The sequence below is a fragment of the Myotis myotis genome, unplaced genomic scaffold (genome assembly GCF_014108235.1).
Source record: "Myotis myotis isolate mMyoMyo1 unplaced genomic scaffold, mMyoMyo1.p scaffold_m19_p_16, whole genome shotgun sequence".
NCBI classification, from domain to species: domain Eukaryota; kingdom Metazoa; phylum Chordata; class Mammalia; order Chiroptera; family Vespertilionidae; genus Myotis; species Myotis myotis.
The window spans coordinates 44,357,689-44,378,126 of record NW_023416320.1 but is presented as its reverse complement, the minus strand read 5'-3'; the positions used below and the strand labels follow the sequence as shown (position 1 = coordinate 44,378,126).

The window sequence follows — 20,438 nt, the reverse complement described above, 5'->3', positions numbered from 1 at the left end:
GCCCTGCTCCCAGCCTGCAGACCCAGTCAGGGCAAGGCTGCAGGGAGAGGAGCTCACCGGAGCTCAGCCTCCTGCTAAACAAACAATCCCCAGTGTGTTGCCACATGAGGATTAGTCAAATAATTATGTGCTCTGACTTCCCCTGAGTAAGTCGTGGGGCTGAAGGCTGAGGCCTCTGGAGGGATGAGTGGACTCAGCGCCTGGTCAGCAAGGAACAGCAGCGCCAGATACCTCCCAGAAAAGGGCGATGCCGTGGGAACCTGCAAGAAACCCAACCAGGCGCGCAGGTGGCACACCCCACACATGAGCCAGACGGGTGAACTTGAGGCCACCAGCTAGCCACCAGCCTATGCACCCTGCTCCACGCCACAGAAATATTTCGGTTGTGCCAGAAAGATTCAGGGATTAGCTTGAGGTCAGAGGGCAAGTAATGCCAGGTCAGTGCTCGGACCCAGGCTTCGGACCCACACGTGCTGCCACCTCTGTTCCAGGGCCTGGGCAGTCTCTGAGGGTCCAGGCGTGTGAGATTGGGCCGGCTCAAGGTCAGTGTCAGCCCGCTCTGGTCTCTTCATCTTGTAAGGCCACCAATTCCATCGCCGGGGCTCCGCCTTCGTGACTCCCTCTGCCCTTAATTACCTCCCAAAGTCCACGACAGCTATTCTGACATATACGTCATGGTTCCAGCAAGGAGCCATGGTTTCAATTCACATTTCTCTAATAATTAAGGACATTGAGCATCTTTCAGTGTCCTCATTTGACGCCTGTTTATTCTACTTGGCAAAATCTATTCAAATCTTTTGCCCATTTTAAAAATGTATTGTTTGTTTTCTTATTATTGGGTTCTGAAATTTCTTTATATATTCTGGGTACAAAACCTTTATTAGATGCATGGCTTGCAAATATTTTTTCCAAGTCTGTGGCTTAGCTTATCATTCTCTTAATAGTATCTTTTTAAAAAGCAGAAGTCTTTTAATTTTGGTGAAATTCAGTCTATCCATTTATTACACTTTCGGAGTCACATCTAAGAAATCTTTCTCTAACCCAAAGTCACAAAGGGTCTCTCCTATATTTTTTATTCTAGAAATTGGATAGTTTTAGGTTTTTGCACTTAGACCTATGTTCCATTTTGAGTGTATGGCACAAGGTAGGATCCAAGTTCATTTTTTAGAATGTGCATATCCAATTATCCCAGCACCATTTGTTGAAAAACCAGTTTTTTCTCCACAGAACTGCTTTTGCTCCCTGTAAAAAAGCACCGGTGCTCATGTCTGTGTGGGTCTGTTTCTGCACTCTCTTCTGTTGCATCGATCTGTTTGTGTGTTGTTACACCAATACCACACTGTGCTGGCTACTGTAACTATAACAGGACTTGAAACCAGGTAGTGTTAGTCCTCCGACTTCATTCTTGTTCAAAATTGTTTGACTGTTCGAGGCCCTTTGCATTTCCATAGGAATTACAGGGTCAGTCTGTCAATTTCTCAAAAGAAAATGCGGTAAAATCCTATACCTAGTTAGTTGCTCATCAAACCGTTCTGGGCTTCAGTCTTGAATGTTCACCTTACAACAGGGTTTCATGGTTTTCTGAGCTTTGTCATGTCCTCAATCTAACTCTCTCTCAATAGCCCTGACAGAGGCAGGTGCCGGTGTCCCCGGGGAGACATGGCACGGAGTGGCAGGAACAGGTTTTGAATGAATGATGGCAGGCTCCCCCAGTTCAGGGCTCGTTGCTCTGAGCAGGATCCCCAGTGTATTCTTATGACTCCAAGTTCAACCAACTGGGCATGGCCCTGGCTGGGTAGCTCAGTTGGTTGCTCATGCTGTGGGTTTGATCTTTAGTCTGGGCACATATGGGAAGCAACCAATGGATGCCTCAATGGGTGGAACAACAAATTGATGTTTCTCTCTCTCTCAAATCAATACATAAACTAGGCAAAAAGGAGCACTCCTTTGAAAAAATCCATTTCAAATGCCAATGCATTTCCTCAGCCCTTCTTTGAACGCAATCCTCTGACTCTTCTGAAACATGGGCGTCCATCTTTTTTTTTTTTAATATATTTTTTATTGATTAAGATATTACATATGTGTCCTTGTCCCCACGTTACCCTCCCCCCCCCCCCCCCGCTCATGCCCTCTCCCCCCCGTTGTCCATGTCCATTGATTAGGCCTATATGCTTGCATATAAGTCCTTTGGTTGATCTTTCCCCCTTACCCCCACCCTCCCCTACCTTCCCTCCAAGTCCCGACAGTCCAATCAATGCCTCTCCATCTCTGGATCAGTCCTTGTTCATCAGCTTATGTTATTCATTATATTCCGCAAATGAGTGAGATCATGTGGTATTTATCCGCTCTCCAGTTCCATGGGCGTCCATCTTAATAAGAAAACCATATGTCTTTGTTCCGTTTTAACTTTCTTTCTTGGCAAGAACACAGCTCCGCGGAGGAAAGAGAGAGGAAACGGATACGGCACAGAAAGAGGGGTTCCGGTTGGAAGCGAGGAAGAGCTTCCAGATGGTGAAGGCTGCCAGCCTTGGGTTAGAACTGCCAGGAAGAATGAGAACACGGTCAGCCCGGAGACGCCGAGGACCACCTCTCCCCACGGAGCAGGGCTGATCTCAGTGCTCTGTCCTCTCAGGCCCTGGAGCTCAATGTGGCCTCTGAATGCAGTCACAGGGGCTCCCGGGCCAGCCTGCCCTGCCCAGGGGTCCCTGATGGCTGACACACAGTATACACAGCAGTTCTGTGTTGGGTTTCCTGGAATCAGTTTCTGAGCTGGAGATTTGCATGCAGGTGTGTCAGGGCTGCTCTTGGGAACAACAGCTGGGGGAGGGGGTGGTAAAGGAAGCAGACCGGGCGACAGAGACTCAGCTCTCTGTCTGAGAGCTGGGGCGGCCCCAAGAGTCAGTCCCTTTCTTTAAAAAAAAAAAAAAAAATATATATATATATATATATATATATATATATATTACTGATTTCATATGGGAAGGGAGAAAGAGAGATAGAAACATCAATGATGAGAGAGAATCATTCATTGCTGCCTCCTGCATACCCCCTACTGGGGATCGAGCCCACAACCAGGGCATGTGCCCTTGACTGGAATCGAACCCTGGACCCTTCAGTCCACAGGCCGATGTTCTATCCACTGAGCCAAACCATCTAGGGCCCTTTCTTTTATTGAAAAAAAAAACTAATAATTTTTTTTATTGATTTCAGAGAGAAAGGGAGAAGAAGAGAGAAATGTCAATGATGAGATAGAATCATTGAGTGGCTGCCTCCTGCACGCCCAGCACTGGGGGTGGAGCCTGCAACTCAGGCACCTGCCCTGACAGGGAATCAACCACGATTCCTGGTTCATAGGTTGACGCTCAACCACTGAGCCAAGCTGGGTGAGTCAGTCCCTTTCTGCTCCCCTATCCAGCAGTGCTTAGCTGCCCCAGGGAAGGTGAGGGACTCTGTGCGGGGGTGGGGGGGTGGGGGTTTCTCAGCAGCCTATGCTCCCGGCAGCTGGAGAAAGGAATGCCGGTCCGGAGGGAGGGGCATGCGGGCGGTGCCCACGAGGCCCTGCAGGTCTAAGTGCATATAAGTGCGTGCCGTCTGTGCTCTTCGCTGTCCCAGGGAACGAGAGCTCTGATGTCCCCGCTTAGGCCGCGAGGAACGCACCTCCAGGCCGCTGCTGAGGCCACGCGTCCACTGCTGGCTCCCAGGCAGGGCAGAGGCCATGACATCAGTGCAAAAACGGCACCATCAGGGGCTCTCCCGGCCCTCGGGAAGCCTCACCCGCACCCCCACCCTCTCACGGGTCAGCCCTCTCCCCGGGAGCACGGCGGCGCGGGCCTGATGAAAGGAGGGGCAGGCTCTCAGCCCCAGAGCTACTCCCTGCGGCTCGGTTTCTTTTCTCTTTTTCTCACTAATTTTTTCTGAGCTTTTGCTTCCATTTTCATTCCTGCCAGGGCCCCTCTTGATACTAGTGAAAGACAAGATCATTCTAGAACTTCGTGATTTCCTTCAGGCCTCCCACACAACATATGATTTCCAAACTGAGAGAATCCCTTGGGTGACTCAGGGACGCTCCAGGAGGATCCCTCCCCCCCCCCACCCCCCCAGACGCCCCCATGGGGAAGGCAGCCTTTTCTCCGCCCACGCGCTCAGCGAGCTTCTGGAAGAAAGAGGAACCGCCTCCCCTGCATGCAGCCCAGGGCGCTCAGCTTCACCTGCGACCTGGAGGGGGTGGTCCCCACCGAGATCCCGAGGTGGGAGGGGGAGCCAGGCATCTCCCTGCTCCACCGGCTCCTCTCACAGGCCTGGGCGCAGCTCCTGTGTTGGTGCAGCCCAGTCGCTGCTCAGGAGCCCTGTGCTCTGTGCTGTGACCTGTGACCGGGGAGGCAGAGGGACCTGATGCAGACTAAGGGCAGAGGCTGAGTGGAGAGGATGGCTGAGCTGAGACCTGGAGGAGGAGGAAGCAGAGGAGGAGGAGGAGGAGGGGAGCTGGCCAGGTGAGAAGGACAGAGTTGAGGGCACAAGGAAGAGTCCAGACCTGGAGATGGGCCCCTGCAGAGGCCACAGGCAGGCGGGGGCCTCAGAGCTTTGCGGGAGGAGGACCCTCAGTAGAGTGATGGGGACAGAGCAGACACAGCAAGCAGGGCCTGAGAAGGGAACAGCAGGGGCTAAGGCCAGGGGTGTCCACAGGAAGAACTGGGGGTCCTGGGAGTGAAGTATGGGCTGACACTAAGCCCCTTTGAAAAGAGTCCAGAACAGCATCCGGCCTCCCCCAACCCCAGTGGGAATGGAGGCCCAGCGCCAGTGACAGCAGCATTGGGGGGTCTCCCTCCCTGGCACCCACCTCCCCGACACCCACATCGCCGGGGCTTCCTCTCCCCTTTCTGGTCTTTGTCTAAACAGCATGTTCTCAGGTGGCCCTCCTAATTACCCCCTTTGTAACCTCTACACGCTCCTCTTGCTGGCTATGCTCCCCTCCTGGAGGCCGTGCTCCTCCCCTGGAGGCCATCCTCCCCTCCTGGAGGCCGTGCTCCCTTCCTGGAGGCCGTCCTCCCTTCCTGGAGGCTGTGCTCCTCCCCTGGAGGCCGTCCTCCCCTCCTGGAGGCCGTGCTCCTCCCCTGGAGGCCGTGCTCCCTTCCTGGAGGCCGTCCTCCCCTCCTGGAGGCCATGCTCCTCCCCTGGAGGCCATGCTCCCTTCCTGGAGGCCGTGCTCCTCCCCTGGAGGCTGTGCTCCTCCCCTGGAGGCCGTGCTCCCTTCCTGGAGGCCGTCCTCCCCTCCTGGAGGCCATGCTCCTCCCCTGGAGGCCATGCTCCCTTCCTAGAGGCTGTGCTCCTTCCCTAGAGGTGGCCCTGGCCACCACCACCCACCCTTTGCTCCTCTGCCTGCGCACTGTCCCTCTCCACTCACTGCTGAATCCTTTGTCCGCTGCTGAATCCCCACAGCCTCGGTGCTGGGCACATGGTAGCTACTCACTAAAGATGGATGGATGAAACCGCTAACCACAACTCCTCCTACTGAGCACTCGGAATGTGCCACCTCTGCCTTCCTGCTTCACATGTGCTCCCTCGTCACCACCCCCATTTTACAGACGAGCAAACTGAGACCGAGGGACATAAAGACACTTGCTCCAAATGCACATCTAGCCAATGGCAGAGCTGGGGTTTAAACCCACAGAGTCGGTGTCTGCTGCTGCTGAGTGCCCTCCGGAAAACGCGTTAGCATCTGCAAGAAGGCAGGACAACCGCTAAGAAGGGCAGGCATTTCTCCCGCAGTGATGGCGTTCGCTAAGGTATTGGCATAAACCTCCAGCTCACCGACCCGGGACTCGAGTTTGTTGGTAAAGCTGCTGAATGGAACTCCCGGCCTTTTCCACAGCCTGTGGGGCGGGTCCAGGCTGCCCGGGAGCCAGCACCTCCTGCCTCCCTCCCTCAGTTCCACACTTCACCCCGGGGGTTGCCTGTGGGTACGTGACAGAGGGAGTGTCCTTTCTCCCCAGGAGCCCACGTTCCCAGCCATTGCCACCTGCAGGTTTCCTGCTCCTGCTGTGAATAAACAGCGTGGACGTGGACGTGGACGTGGACGTGGACGGGGAGCTGCACCCTGACCGAGGCCTTGTCTTATTTCACCCTCCCCACCACTGCTCAGGGGTGTCCTTTCATCCCCAGGATGGGCCGAGGCTCAGAGGTCAGGGCCACACTCACTGTCTCTGCACCGAAGTTGGAGCCCCACCGCTTCTTCCATCACCATCGCCCCTGTGGGTGCTCTGGGCTGGTTGCCTTGAGGGAGAAAAGGGTGATCCGAATGAGTCCACCTCTCACTTCCCGGCCCCACCCAGTGCACTTTGAAGAGGTGGAAATTTTATTAAATCCCGCAGCACAGCTTCTTTCTACGTTTTCCGTGGTCTAACTCTCCCTGGGTGTTTTTGCTATGGTTTTGGCTCCCCCACCCCCTCTTAAAACCTGAGCGTTTTCTTTCCTAGTTGCCTCTTAAATGAACCAAGGGCTAACATTTGCAGCATTTGCTGGACAGTTTATGCTCGGGCAGTAAATGCATGTGGACCGGCATGGAACGGGTCCCTGTGTGGCCTCCCCTCTCCGGCACTCCTGCCGCCCGCCCCCCCCCCCCCCCCCACAGCGCTCCAGTCTCCCGGGTTTGCTCTCGCTGGTCCCCTGGGAGAACACCTCTCCGAAGTGGTGCCTCCTTCATTTTCCCCCCATTTTTTAAAAATTACTTTATTTTATTATTATTTTTTTTATTGTTTAAGTTTAATATATGTCTCCTTCTTCCAGTCTCCCAGGTGTGTCATGTCTTTTCTGACCTCAGGGCCCCCTCACCCCTCTCACCCCCCCCCCCACACCTCCCCTCTCCCCCGCAGGGACTGTGTCTGCCTCATTCATCTGATCGCACAATTCAACTCTTACAATTATCTCCAAAAAGGACTGAATGTAGCACAAAGACGTGAATACGTATTTTAGAAAATTAACTAACTATCCTAACCTCAAATCGGGTCCTTCCCCTCCCCTGTCCCCGCGCCAGGCAGGAAGCACGAGTTCCGCTGGTTCCTGGCAGTATCTCTGGTTCGTGGACCACGAGCACAGTCCATCACACACAGCTGCCTCGGAGGCAGGAGCAGGCCTGAGGCGTGTGGGCTCACCAAGCGTCAGCCCCGCTCCTGCCCCTCCTGCTCGGCAGGCAGCCCCAGGAGGCGCCTTGTCACAGGTGAGGCCCCCAAGGCACAGATGAGCGAAGGGAGTCACCTCAGGTCACAGAGCCAGTAAGAAAGAGTGAAATTGGAACTTGGGTCTTCTGACATACCCAGCTGTTCAGGGAAAAACGCTGAAGGAAGCTTGAGTTCCCTAAACCTTATCCCCGAGTGCCCGGCGGCTCTGCAGAGCTGAGGTTAGCTAAAACCGTGTTGCAATCCCTCCCGGCTGGCCGGGCAGCCCAGCCCGGGTTCTCAGCTGTGACTTGCTATGTGCCCTCCGCGGCAGCCCTTCCCAGGCCCGTGGTTCAGTGCCCACCTGGGTGAACCACCGGCAATCAGGCAGCTGGCACCTCGCCTTTCGCTCAGCCCGGTGTGAAGCTGATATTCTCTTGCTGGCATGGGCCGGTCACCTCCAACACGTGGTTAGATGCAGGCATTGCCTCAAAGGCAAACACAGGCCCACAGGAAACATCGATTTGCAGAACACAAGTGCTCCAGGGGGCCAGGAGCTGGCTGGGGTGTCACCTGCCTCAAGGAAACAGATGGGACATGCTGGCGAGCTCACGGTCAGGGACTCGGAGAGACGGGAACGCCTGGCCCTCTGTGGGTGTGGACCAGCATGGGCAGCCCCAGAGGCGCAGAAAGCCGTGCTCCCCAGCTCATACTTCCCAAGTGAAACTCAAGGGCGGGGGCAGCACACACACCACCCCCACCCCACCCCCCAGGCCTGTCCTTTCTGCCGTTCCTGCTGAAACCCCAACCCCAGTGGGTGGGCATGCATGGATGAGCCAGAGAAACATCAATCGGCTGCCTCCTGCATGCCCCCCACTGGGGATTGAGCCCACAACCTGGGCATGTGCCCCGACCAGGAATCAAACCTGTTACCTCCGGGTTCATAGGTCAGTGCTCAACCACTGAGCAGCACTGGCCGGCCTTTTGAGCTTTTGACATAAGAATGTGGGTTTTGAAAGTTTATCTCTAGGGTTTCTGTTGCTCTGTTTGGCTTTCGTAACCCAATGTTAATTCGTCCGGGCTTTCCCTGTGTGCCAGGTGGGGAGTCCTCCAGTGCAGTGAGTCACAAGCAGCTGGTGAACGTGGTAAATGCAGACTCCGGGGCCTGCCTCCCAGGATTCTGAGGCAGTGGGTCCGGAGCGGACCCAGGCGTCTGCATTTTAACCAGGTCTTCAGGTCTCTGACAAAGGTGTTGCTGGACCTCACGCTGAGAAATCTCGAACTTAGGGAACGTATGAGTCAGATGCGCTTTCACCCACGGGACACGGCGAAGGGAGGGAGGGAGACGAGGCCCCCACTGTAAGTCACAAGGTAGAAGGGGCCCAGGCCGCAGGACAGCAGGAAACAAGGTGACCTCCTGACCCCGAAGGCTCCACACCTTCGCTGTGTTGTATTCCGACCAGCCTGGAATTCTTTATTCACCGTGTTACTCCTGCTCTAGTGGAAGCGCCGTTTCAATGAGGCAGGATCTTCGTTTTGGGGAGGGGTGGAAACGTGTCTCGGATACTGGAAATCAGATGCCGGGAGCGAGAACTGGGGAACCTTGGGAAGTGTAACGATGAGGTGCAGCCTCCAAGGCCCGCCCTCCACCCTTCTCCGGACAAGAAAGAGGCCCCGAAGGGGGTGAGGGGTGGGTGAAGCAAGTCAGGATGACAGGTTGTCTGGCTAAGGCAGGACCAAGCGCGCCTCGGACCCCCACCCGCTGCCTCTCAGGTGCCGGGCGTGCGTTTACCCTCACGAAAGGGAATCTGACCCAAGGGTTAGAGGAACCTGGGTGCCCTCTGAGGGGACCAGCACCACCGAGGCGGGGCTTTCCTCAAGGAACTCACACCCGCCCTGTGGTCTGGCTCAGGACTTCATCAGCCTCCACCAAGAAGTCCTGCCCTTCACGCCCAGCTCTGTCACAGGGACATGCTTGGGGGGGGGGGGGGGGGAGGGGGGGACGGGAGAGGCAGCTCATCACTCATAAGCTCAGATCCTGAACACAAGCCTGCAGGGCTGGGCCTGGGCCTGCTTCCTCACCCACACCCAGGGCTGCTGGGAGGGTTAGTGGGGTCATGAATGTGAAAGGTGTCGGATGAACGCTGACAGGTGTAACTATGGTTGGTCTGGGAGAACGTCATCTGTGTTCATGTATGCCTCGTTCTGGTTTACCCTTCACACAAAGGGTTGCCCAGCCTTGCTCCTGAGGCTCTCTTGCAAGCGCTGTGGACAGGGTGAGCGCATCCTTTGCTCACCCCACTCCCTCTGGCCCAAGGGGAAAGAACATTTGGGGCCTGGATGAGTTCTGGTTTTTGTTCCCTCAGTCCTCCTGGAGGTTCTTTCCTGGCCTCAGGTAGTTTCCTCAGCTGACGAAGACTCAGCCGAAAACTCTGGGGGACGCTCTGCGCATCTCCAGAGCTCTGTCTGAGCAGCTCTCTGCTTTCCGAATGCTGGCTGCGGTGGCTGGGCACTCCAGGAAGCAGGGAAGGGCTGTGGCCCAATGCACCATTGCATACAGTTGTTAAAGGTGAGATGGCACATCCAATTTCTATTAGCTCATCACTACCATAGGGGAACTGAGACCTGTAGTTTATTTTATTTTTTATATACTTTTATCGATTTCAGAGAGGAAGGGAGAGGCAGAGAGAGAGATGGAAACATCAATGATGAGAAAGAATCATTGATCGGCTGCCTCCTGCATGCCCCCTACTGGGGATCAAGCCTGCAACTCATGTGCCCTGACCAGGAATCGAACCGTGATCTCCTGGTTCATAGGTTGATGCTCAACCACTGAGCCACACCAACTGGGCCTAAGTACTGTAGTTTAAAAGAAGAGGTGGGTGCACATTTATCTTTACAGCAACTGGAATGCATATGAAAATATCATCTTTTCTCAGTGAGGAAGTCAACAGGGACTGCTAATTGCACTGGGCTTCTTTGCCTTGTTCATAATTGTAGGAAATGCTGAGGTGCAGTGAGAGGTTAGTAAAAGCAGAGATGTCATTTTCCCCCCATACTCATTCACAAACCTGAATTTTACCCACAGTCCCCTGGGGAGCCCACGGTGCCCTGGACAAGAGTTCTTGTGCTAAGAGCGAACAGTAACTTCCCTTCTGAGTGTCAGGGGGCCTTTGGGTGGCCCTCTCCTGGCCCTTGCTAAGTGGCTTGCAGCATATTCCTCACATAGTCCCACGTTTTGTACAAAAGAGAAACCTCAGCTTCTTTCTTCGTGGGCAAAACCATCCTGACTCCTTTCAACATCGCGTCGGTGTTTCATCATCCTCAGCCTGGTTTTTACTGCTCTCAGGACCAGTCAGAGCTGTGGTGACAGGAACCAGCCTGGCAGCTCAGCCTGGGACCCCACGCAGAGCCCGGTGGGCGTGCTCCCCTCACTCTGAGGACAACCCATGCCCAGCGGCGTCCGGCTTCTTCACAGCATTGCACTCCTGGCTTATGTTCTGTTCATGACCAAGGACGGTCCTTGGGTTGCTGCCTTTCGTAATTACAGCTTGCTTTTTCCTTTTGTTTTTGTTTGCAAACCAATTTTGTATTTGTTCATAAAAAATATTCCCACTCAATGTTTCTTTCTGTGGCCATAAATGTTTATGACCTTGTTTTAAGTTTGGGTCATTCTGCCACCCACCAAATGACTACCAGGCCATCTGTAGGGGCTGAATTTCATCCTTTGTGGCAGGACCAACAGAGAAAAGAACTGGCTGGGATTTTCACTCCATTATACTTAAAAAAAAAAAGTAGCTAATAAGAACCATTGATTATTGTTAGTAATCACCGCATAGAAATGAAATATACAACTGGGAGATAAAGAAATAGAAATGGATCAAATTAAGTTCCTTAATGTTATCAGCGACTAATCTTATCCTTTCATTAACCCATAACTTTTTCTCTTTATAGTAATTCCTTAATGTTATCAGCGACTAATCTTATCCTTTCATTAACCCATAACTTTTTCTCTTTATAGTAATTCCTTAATGTTATCAGCGACTAATCTTATCCTTTCATTAACCCATAACTTTTTCTCTTTATAGTAATTCCTTAATGTTATCAGCGACTAATCTTATCCTTTCATTAACCCATAACTTTTTCTCTTTATAGTAATTGCATCTTTTAATATGGGGTTTCTTGAGGCTTGATTAGAATTCTTCTTTCCGTCTACTCTGTGTGATTAAGACTCCAAGACTCTTCTTAGAAGATGGATGAGATTCAGTTACCAGGGGAAGGTGGGGCACTGGGAGCTCTTAGAGCCGCTCGCTCCTTAAGTGACTAAGCTCTCCCTCCCTCTCAGCTTATTTGTTTGTATCGTTCATAGACCATCAAATCCACCTGTTTCAAGTGTTGATTCGATGACTGTTAGTAAATCCAGAGTTGTGCAACCATCACTACAATCCAGTTTTAGAACATTTCCTTCACCCCAAAACGACCCCTTGTGCAAGTTACTCCCCATTCTCGCCTCCAGCCCTAGGCCACCACTAATCTACTCTCTGTCCCCACAGATTTGTCTTTTCTGGACATTTCATCTAAGTACACAATGTTCAACCTCGTCATAGCATGTATTAGTAAGTACCGAGTAGTATTCCCTTGTAGGACCCACCCCTTTCCCTTATCCATTCACCAGTTGGACATAAGGATTGCCTCCACTTTTTTTGCTATTATAAATCATGCTACTTAACATTCAGCCTGGCCAACATGACTCAGTGTTGACCTATGAACCAGGAGGTCATGGTTCAATTCCCGATCAATGCCCGGGTTGCAGGCTCAATCCCGTGGGGGGAAGGGGGTGTGCAGGAGGCAGCCAATCAATGATTCTCTCTCATCATTGATGTTTCTATCTTTCTCTCCCACTCCCTTCCTCTCTGAAATCAATAAAAATATATTTTAAAAAGAACATTCGTACATAAGTCTTTGTATGAGCATAGGTTTTCACTCCTGTTGGGTAGATATCAAGGAGTGGAATTGCTGGGTTGTGTGGTAAATTGTTTAATTTTTTAAAAATATATTTTATTGATTTTTCACAGAGAGGAAGGGAGAGAGACAGAGAGTTAGAAACATCGATGAGAGAGAAACATTGATCAGCTGCCTCCTGCACATCTCCTACTGGGGATGCGCCCACAACCCAGGTACATGCCCTTGGCCGGAATAGAACCTGGGACCCTCCAGTCTGCAGGCCGACGCTCTATCCACTGAGCCAAACCGGTTTCAGCGTGTTTAATTTTTTTTTTTAAGCTAACCTTTTCCAAGTGGCTGCATGGATTTGCATTTCCACCAGCAATGCATGAGAGTTCCGGCTCCCTTCCGTTTTAATGGCCTTCTTTCAGAATAGTTACCCCTCCACAAAGTTTGTAAAAGCCAGAAGTCAGATTTCCAGAATGTAACGAATTCCCAATGCAGCTGGGTAATCCACCTCCATGGTTTACCCACATCTGCCAATCAGAAGGGTTCAGACTTTTAACTTGTTTTGATTCCTGTTACCTGATTTACTGAAACACAACTTGTTTACTCAATAATTTTTCTGCATTTCTTTTCTTTGTGTTACTGTCCTCTCTCTACACATGGCACTCATATGACCTTCTGTGGAGTTTACTTTTTTATGTATCTGTCTGCCCCAACTAGACAAGAATCCCTTCAGAGGGGAGATTTCTGTATCCAAAGAAACTAGTACAACACATGGCAGAAAGTGGGCCTTAACAAGTATTTGAAGAATCACATTTGGTTCACATACATACTGATTTGCATGCCAGCCTGCTTTCCTTCCAAGGGCCATATACTTCCCCAATGTCCTATTCCTTGACAATGTGGCCTGGAAATTAGGGTTTAGAGAAACCTTGGGGAGAAGTCCAAATCTTTGTGTTTATAGGAAAAATATGAGGCCTGGAGCAGTGAAGTGACCTGCCCACGGTCATCTACAGGTGCTCATCAGGAGTGCTGAGGGTTCACTCCAGTCCTGGAGGCAACCTTGTCAAATAGACAAGGTGAACTGAAGTGTGGGGACAGTGGGGGTGCTGGGGAGGCGGGAATGGGGCTGGTCTGGGGCAGAATCCCGAGTGCTGTGCCTAAACTGCACACCCTCGAAAGGAAGGTTTCTGAGGAGGACGTGGAATGACCCCATTGGCAATCTAGCAGGTTAATAAGGGAGGAGGAAGATTAGAGGTCGGGGACCAGCTGGAAGGCAGCCGAATGGTCTAAGTACAAAGGCAGGGAGCAGGCCTGGACTTGGCGGGGTGTTTGCAGAGGGAACTTCGGAAGAGAAGCACTGGGCTATGCTAACTGGACGGATGACTGCGGCCTGCAAGCCTGGGAAATGGTCTCAGTAACGGAAATAAGGGAGATGGGACAGAAGAGCAGGTCGGTTGGTCACCAGTGTTCTCTAGGGGCCTGGGACAAAGGGCCTGGTGGGTCAGATCGCTTGCTCTGCACTCACTGTTTTGACCCACTATGGGCTCCACCACACACCAGCAAGGGACCTCAGGCAAATGACTAGGAAGACTCCGAGCCTTAGTTTCTGCATCTGTAAAATGGGCTAACAACCCTACCTTCTAGGGCAGTGGTTCTCAACCTGTGGGTCGCAACCCCTTTGGTGGTCGAACGACCCCTGTGGACCATCGTGTATATCAGATATTTACATTACGATTCATAACAGTAGCAACATTAAAGTTATGAAGTAGCAACGAAAATAATTTTATGGTTGGGTCACAACATGAGGAACTTTATTTAAAGGGCCAGAAGGTTGAGAACCACTGTTTTAGGATATTCGAAAGGATTCACTTAGGTGACATTTAGGCACTTGGACCTGAGTCTGATGTGTAGCCAGCGATGAGTTCAGGGCAGCCTTGGTTCCCTTAGTCCTGTAATTTCTCTCTCCCCCCATAACACTCGGATGCCGCCCTCCCCGAACGCAGCTGCTCCAAGCTGGACACCCCGTGGTCAAAGTTCTGTATCAGGCCAGGAATAAATGATCTCATCTTTCGGAGTTTGTGGTAATGTTTTAAACTTACCCAACTGGAAGTTTCTTAAAGGAACTAACACATAAAAAATGCCATGTTCACACCATTGTCCAAGTCTTAAATCAGTCATATCTGAAAAGCTGGTTTAGCTCCAATGTGTAGTGTGGTTTTCAAATGTCACTCACGGGGCCTCGGGTAATCTCAGGCGAGGCTCCGGGGCTGCCCCGGGAGGAAGGGGCTGGAGTCCTACCTCGTCTTGACTAGAAAGACTCCCCTTTCAGTTGTCTTATATGATTGAGTTTCTCAGTAATAAGGTAAATATGATTTCATGTGAAGAAAAGGTTTCACTTCTTGGGAAAACTCCTGTAATAGACATTGAACACATATGCCAGAATGACAATGACAACCTAATGTTTGCATCTTCAAAGATGCAAAAAAAAAAAAAAAAAAATTTATCTAAAACTTCCAATTCTTAAGTTGGCTAGAAAAATCTGTGAAACATGGCTTCTGAAGTCTGGAAAGGAAGCAGCCCACAGGATGCAAGCACTATCCCTTTTCCCCAGTGGAATGGTGTCATTTCGCATTTTTCTGACTGAGACTGGCATCTACACTAATATCCTGCGTTCTCTTCGGAAAGAGTTGGGAAAAACGCAGCTTGAACCTCGGGTGAGCATTTCATGTCGGCCTCGATCTGCTTAGGAAATAAAGTATTTCACAAAAGAACCACATTCCATGGGAAGCATGTTTGTTCTGGCTTAAACATAATAGTTTCCTCAGGAAGTTGGATTCAGATAAAGCATCTTAAGAAATTCAAAATCACTCAGTTTGTAGCAACTGAATGCCACCCTGCTTTCTGAATTCCATGAAACCATTTTCAACATTGCTTCTGCCATTTTCAGACTAGGCTTTTCTATGGAAATGTATGTTATTTCAGAGCCATCATTGCCTCTTTGAGGTCCAATCCAGTTATTCCCTGCATTTTAATGAAAATTTTTTTGCACACACACACACACACACACACACACACACACACACACAGGTACATGCTTGTTTATTTACAAAAGGCTCAGTTTTCCAATGTGGACTTGAGATGTATTTTAAGATTCTACAGGAATTAATCAGGAGGAGAAGCATGAAGACTCTGAGACCTGACAACCTAACTCCCCATCCCAGCTCAGCCACTTACTAGCTCTGGGAAGTCCCATGGGCTACTTCACTTCTCTGTGCCTCATTTTACTTATCTGGAAAATGGGAATAATAACCATAGCACCTACATCAGGCGATTATGGGAGTTACTGTATTTGTGTCTTGGAGTAGGGCCTGGTACACAGTAAGCGCTCAATAAGCGCTAGCCATTATGTGCTATTCTTGGTTTCCTAGTGTAGTCAGGATGTGTTTGACTTCACTGACTATTCTGGTTGGTAAAAGGTTGATATGGAGACTATTAATAGAGTAGCATTCACTCTTCACACAATGAGAATATAATCAATGATACTCAGTTTAAAGACCCTGCTGGTCATAAGTCCACTGACTTTTGGGCTAAAGGGGCATCAGAGAATAAATAACTGGTTCAGCGCCTTCAGTTCATGGCCAAAGACCCCAAGGCCCGGGGGCTGGAGCCACAGCAGAGGATGGACAGGATGTGGTGGCTTCCCACAGTGACACTGTGTGGTGGCAGCAGTCACCACCGCACTAAGGAGCCTGCTACGGAGCATCATGCTCTGCTTCGTCACCTCACGCTTTGCTTACTGCCCTGACGGGAAATGCTTGCAGCTGGGGTGTTTCGATGTGTTTCCATTTCCAATATCCCTTGAAAGGCATCACTGAGTTCAAACTACAAAAAAGACAGTCTGAGGTAGGAGAGCTAGAAGGGCCTGGCACCTCCCAGCCTGCACCATCGGAACAGCTTACCCCTCCGGCGGTGCACAGACAGGACAAGCTGTAGATTATCAAAGTTTTATTCAAATTATAAAATACTTAAAAATAAACAATATAATTTCCTTGACTTTTTATTGTAACATAGAAAAATGATTTCAATTGCATTTAAAATCTTCAAGTTTTACCCCAAACAAAGTGTGTGATGCAGCCAGTCGAAGCGCTGTGACCAGCGCGCTCTCTACAGATGGCTGGGGCAGGAGGTAGGCTGCGGGCGTGGCTGCGGGCGTGGCTGCGGGCAGGTGGCTTTTCCTACTCGGAGTGACGGTGTCTTTTCTTGTTGTGACTCTCAATCGCCCTTCTCAGTGCTTCGTCCTGGACCAGATCACACATCCTCACATCCGCGTGGCCACAGCCAATTTTAGGGCAACTGGGAGAGATTAGAAAATGAGGTCAGGCCAGTGAATGCCTTCTGCATGAACTTCTCTCACTCACACATACTTAAACGAGGGCATTTTACCCCAAAGAAGCACGTCTTAAAAATCAGGTGTGATGGGCACGCATTAGAGTATGAACGGATGCCCACCTGTGCCAGGCCCCGTCCCGTGCTGGGGGCACAGGCTACGCCCATCCAGTGCCCACTCCCCGGCTCTTGCTTTCCAATGGGGGACACAGGTGGTCACAAAGTCACCACCTAGAGGCAGACTGGAAGTTCAGTTTGCATTAAGTGCTACGAAGCGGTCAAGGCAGGGAGAGGCTGTCCCGAGGGGGCAGCCACGCCTCGCAGGTCTCGTCCAGAACAGGTGCCCGTGTGGGCCGGGCTGGAGCAGCAGCAGGTGTAGGGCCCAGGAGGCGGCAGCTGGTGGCCTGGAGGAAGAGCGAGCTCAGCAGGAGGGAGGCCCTTGGAGAGGAGGGCGGAGGCGGAGCAGGGCGGTTTTGTTTTGAACATGGAGAGAAGCAGGGAGGGTTTGAACAAGGAGGGCTGTGATTTGGGTGACATTAGAAAACAGGGCTCTGGCTGCTGAGTGGAGGACAAAGGCGGAGCGGATGCAGGGCACTGGAGACCCGCAGCAATCCAGGAGGGAGGGTGACGTGGATGAGGGGGAGCAGAGAGGAGCCTCAGGACAGAGCTGCCAGTAGAACCCCTAGGACTGGCTGACGGAGCGGCGGGAACAGAGAAGAGCTTCATTCCGACTTTGGCCGAGCCAATAGGCAACTGGTTGGTAGTGCCTCATCTCCGAGGGGAACAACTGCAAACCAGGTTGGGGGGGATCCAGGAGTCCCAGGAGGTGTGTGTTCCCTCCAGGAGGTGTGTGCCCTCCCCTGGAGAGTGAGTGGGCCGATGGGGACTTCGGCTGTGGCCGAGGACATCAGCGCGTGACTCATCCTCGTGGGGGTGGGGGAGCTCATGGCTCTGTGGACGGTCTCCTCTGAAGGCAGTGGCTGGATGAAGTCACCTAATTTCTTCTCAACAGGAGTCAGACTGTGTGGAGTGAAGTGCCCAGTGTTTGGAGTCAAGCTGACCTAGTCTGAATCCTGTCTGCGCCGCCCACTCCTGCGACCCTCCTGAGCCTCTGCTGCTGGGGGAGTGAAGACGGGGCTGCAGGCAGCACCCTGCTCGGACTCGCCGGCTCCCTTCATGGCCTCCCATGACTCTCGTTTGCTCCTTGGTGACCGTTCTTCTAGCACATTTTAAAGCTGATGGTCTCTGTACATCTTTATACATCAACACACATGCACACTTTCATGCATGCAACGGCCCTCTGTGTGGCTGGTCCTGGGCTAGGGCCTGGGCGTCCAAGTGTGAATGACAAATATAGGTTCCTGCCCACACACAGCCCCGCCTAGTGACCCGAGACAGCTCGCAAACAGCACAGGTGGAGTGAGATCAAAGATAACAAGTACGAAATGAGATAAAAATAACAAATACAAGACAAAAGACGTAACCCAGAGGGGGGAGACAGCTGACCATGGAGCTCTGATTTGTCCAGCAGCGGGAAGCCCACAGCTCACCCTGCAAGACACCCTCTTGGTCTCTGGGCCAAGGCGACTTTAGAGCAGAGACATCAGTCACTGAGATGAACTCTGCGCTGTGAGCAGTCGGTTTTAAAAATGCTAAAAGGTGCCCTGGATGGTCAGGTGAAGGTGCCCTGTGTGGTCAGGTGAAGGTGCCCTGGATGGTCAGGTCCTTGTGTTAAATGTGAGTCTAGAAAGGCGCCCGTGGGAAGGAGATCAGGAACCTGGCCAGGTTCGCCTCATTCTGATGACTGGGCTTTGGGTGAGGATAGGGATCGGGTGCCTGGAAATGCCTGACACTCCATCCAAACCCCCTGGTGCTGCCACGTGAATGTTTTCTCTAAGGAAGGAAGTAAACAGCTGCAACTATGAAAAGGACAGGGACGCTTTCCTGACTTCAGAAAAGGCATTTGCATCGCTCAACGTCTGGGACATGGAAATGCGACCCGAAGCAGGTGGCTGGGAGGACTGTGGGGCGACCCTCACTCCGTGTTTTCCCACGAGCATCCTCTCTGCCGCCAGCCGTGGTCTCGCCCCTCCGCAGAACAAAGGCTCTCACACCGCCGGCCAGACAGTGAATAAGCGGTGGACGGGGAAGTGGAGAGTGAGGTGGAGGACTTCCTGATGACATCAGCGGTTTCAGTCAGAGATGAGAGCATTTGGAGAATGTCTGCCGGGATTAGCCACACCGCTCACTGCAGGGCAGCAGGCACACTCGCCCGGAGGGACGGAGCCAGCGGGGCCTGTGTCAGACAGAGAGGCCTCAGCTCATGGAAGGGATGACTCCGGACAGAAGCATCGACCGAAAGCCCTCTCAAGGGGAGCCCGACGGCCGATGACACAAACAGGCTCAGGAGTGAAAGAGACCCGGCGCTCGCCTCCTGGCTGGACACTCTGGGCCAGTGACTCAATTCCTGTGCTTCAGGTTCTCCCTCTAGAAAGATGACGGTAGAGCATAGGGTTTTGAGAGAAATAAGTAGATGACACTGACAAGGGTCAAGGAACTCACTCAGGTGCTACAATGTGCGGTTCTTGCTCTAGTCCACATCTCTGCACCTAAGAATCGTGTGGAGAGCCCTAACCGGTTTGGCTCAGTGGATAGAGCGTCGGCCTGCGGACTGAAGGGTCCCAGGTTCGATTCCGGTCAAGGGCATGTACCTTGGCTGCGGGCACATTCCCAGTGGGGGGTGTGCAGGAGGCAGCTGATGGATGTTTCTCGCTCATCGATGTTTCTAACTCTCTATCCCTCTCCCTTCCTCTCTGTAAAAAATCAGTAAACTAAAAAAAAAAAAAAAAGAATCATGTAGAGAAGAGCCAGCCCACCCACAATGCTGGGGCCACATGGACATAGTGCCACGGGAGCCTGGGGGAGGTGCCTTTTGCTCAGCAAGAATGAGGGTTCAGGGAAGGCTTCCTGGAGGAGGGGTCCCTGCAGGAGCTGGGGGAGAACCTGTCTTCTCACCCCATCTCAAGTAAACAAAGCTTTAAGATACAAAGGTTAGGACAAGGCCATGATGACATGATTCTGAATCTGGGCACTCCTCCAGGGAAACAACTCTACATAAGCAATGGTGCTTTAATCCCCACAACATCCTGGTGAACAAGTCGGGTGTGGCAGTGCCCAGTCTTAAGCTTTCCAGCTCTGGCGTCACTGCTGTGCAGGAGTCAGACCCACAGGCCTGGAAGGAGAGGCTGGGTCCTGACTCAGGTCACGGCCAGGGGAGAGCACCCCTGCGGCAGCGAGCCAGAGTGAGCGTCTGCTGAACAAAGGGTCTCGGAGGCTGTGGGGAACCTTGGCCTCAGCATCAGCTCAAAAGGACAAGATTCTGAGTCTTAGGAGCTCCTGGATTTTGGTCCCAAGAATTCCAAGGTCCAACCCAGCTCTAGAAAGTTCTAGAAGGAAGGTCTGTAGCCCCCTCTGGAAATCTGAGTGGGATGGATTCCTATCAGACCTAAACACAGAGCAACTGCATCCCACATCCCTAGTCTGAAACAATGTGAGGTAACACCAACGGGCTCCCTGTCAAGAGCCAGACTGCTACTTGCTCAAGCTCTGTCGTCCAAGAAGAGCTTCCTCCTGGCTGCTCGCTTCTCCACTGTCGAGAAGGTTGTGGTCCAGAGCTAGGTTGCAACTCCCCACCATTTCCTTAATCCAGAATTCTGGGAGATGGTATTTCCACCTTACACATGGAGACACGGAGGCTCGGAGAGGTTAGCACAGGGACCACACGCGCAGTGCTGGAGTTCTGCCGATCAACACCACAGTTCTGGTCAACTTAAGTTTACTCTACATGCTCTTAGATGTGGCTTTGTTACTATTGTTCAGGTTCTTAAACAAAAAAGGAAAGAAATGATGGTGGAAAACTGGAAATGTCTTATTAATATAAAAATCGTT

At 51.8% G+C, this 20,438-nt stretch overlaps 1 protein-coding gene across 4 annotated transcripts in view; it reads right to left on the bottom strand.

Moving 5' to 3' along the window:
• Window positions 1–2,304: 2,304 nt before the first annotated feature.
• NSMCE2 (NSE2 (MMS21) homolog, SMC5-SMC6 complex SUMO ligase) overlaps window positions 2,305–20,438 on the bottom strand; it is a 244,544-nt gene continuing 226,410 nt past the window's right edge. Inside the window, exon 8 of one of the 4 annotated variants that reach the window (XM_036338689.1) lies at window positions 2,305–2,538. In XM_036338689.1, the coding sequence (XP_036194582.1) occupies window positions 2,403–2,538 (136 nt within the window). In that variant the 3' untranslated portion in view covers window positions 2,305–2,402. Of the gene's footprint in view, window positions 2,539–16,132; window positions 16,458–20,438 lie in introns of those variants that run through there. The other 3 variants (XM_036338691.1, XM_036338690.1, XM_036338692.1) reach the window with 3 other exon arrangements.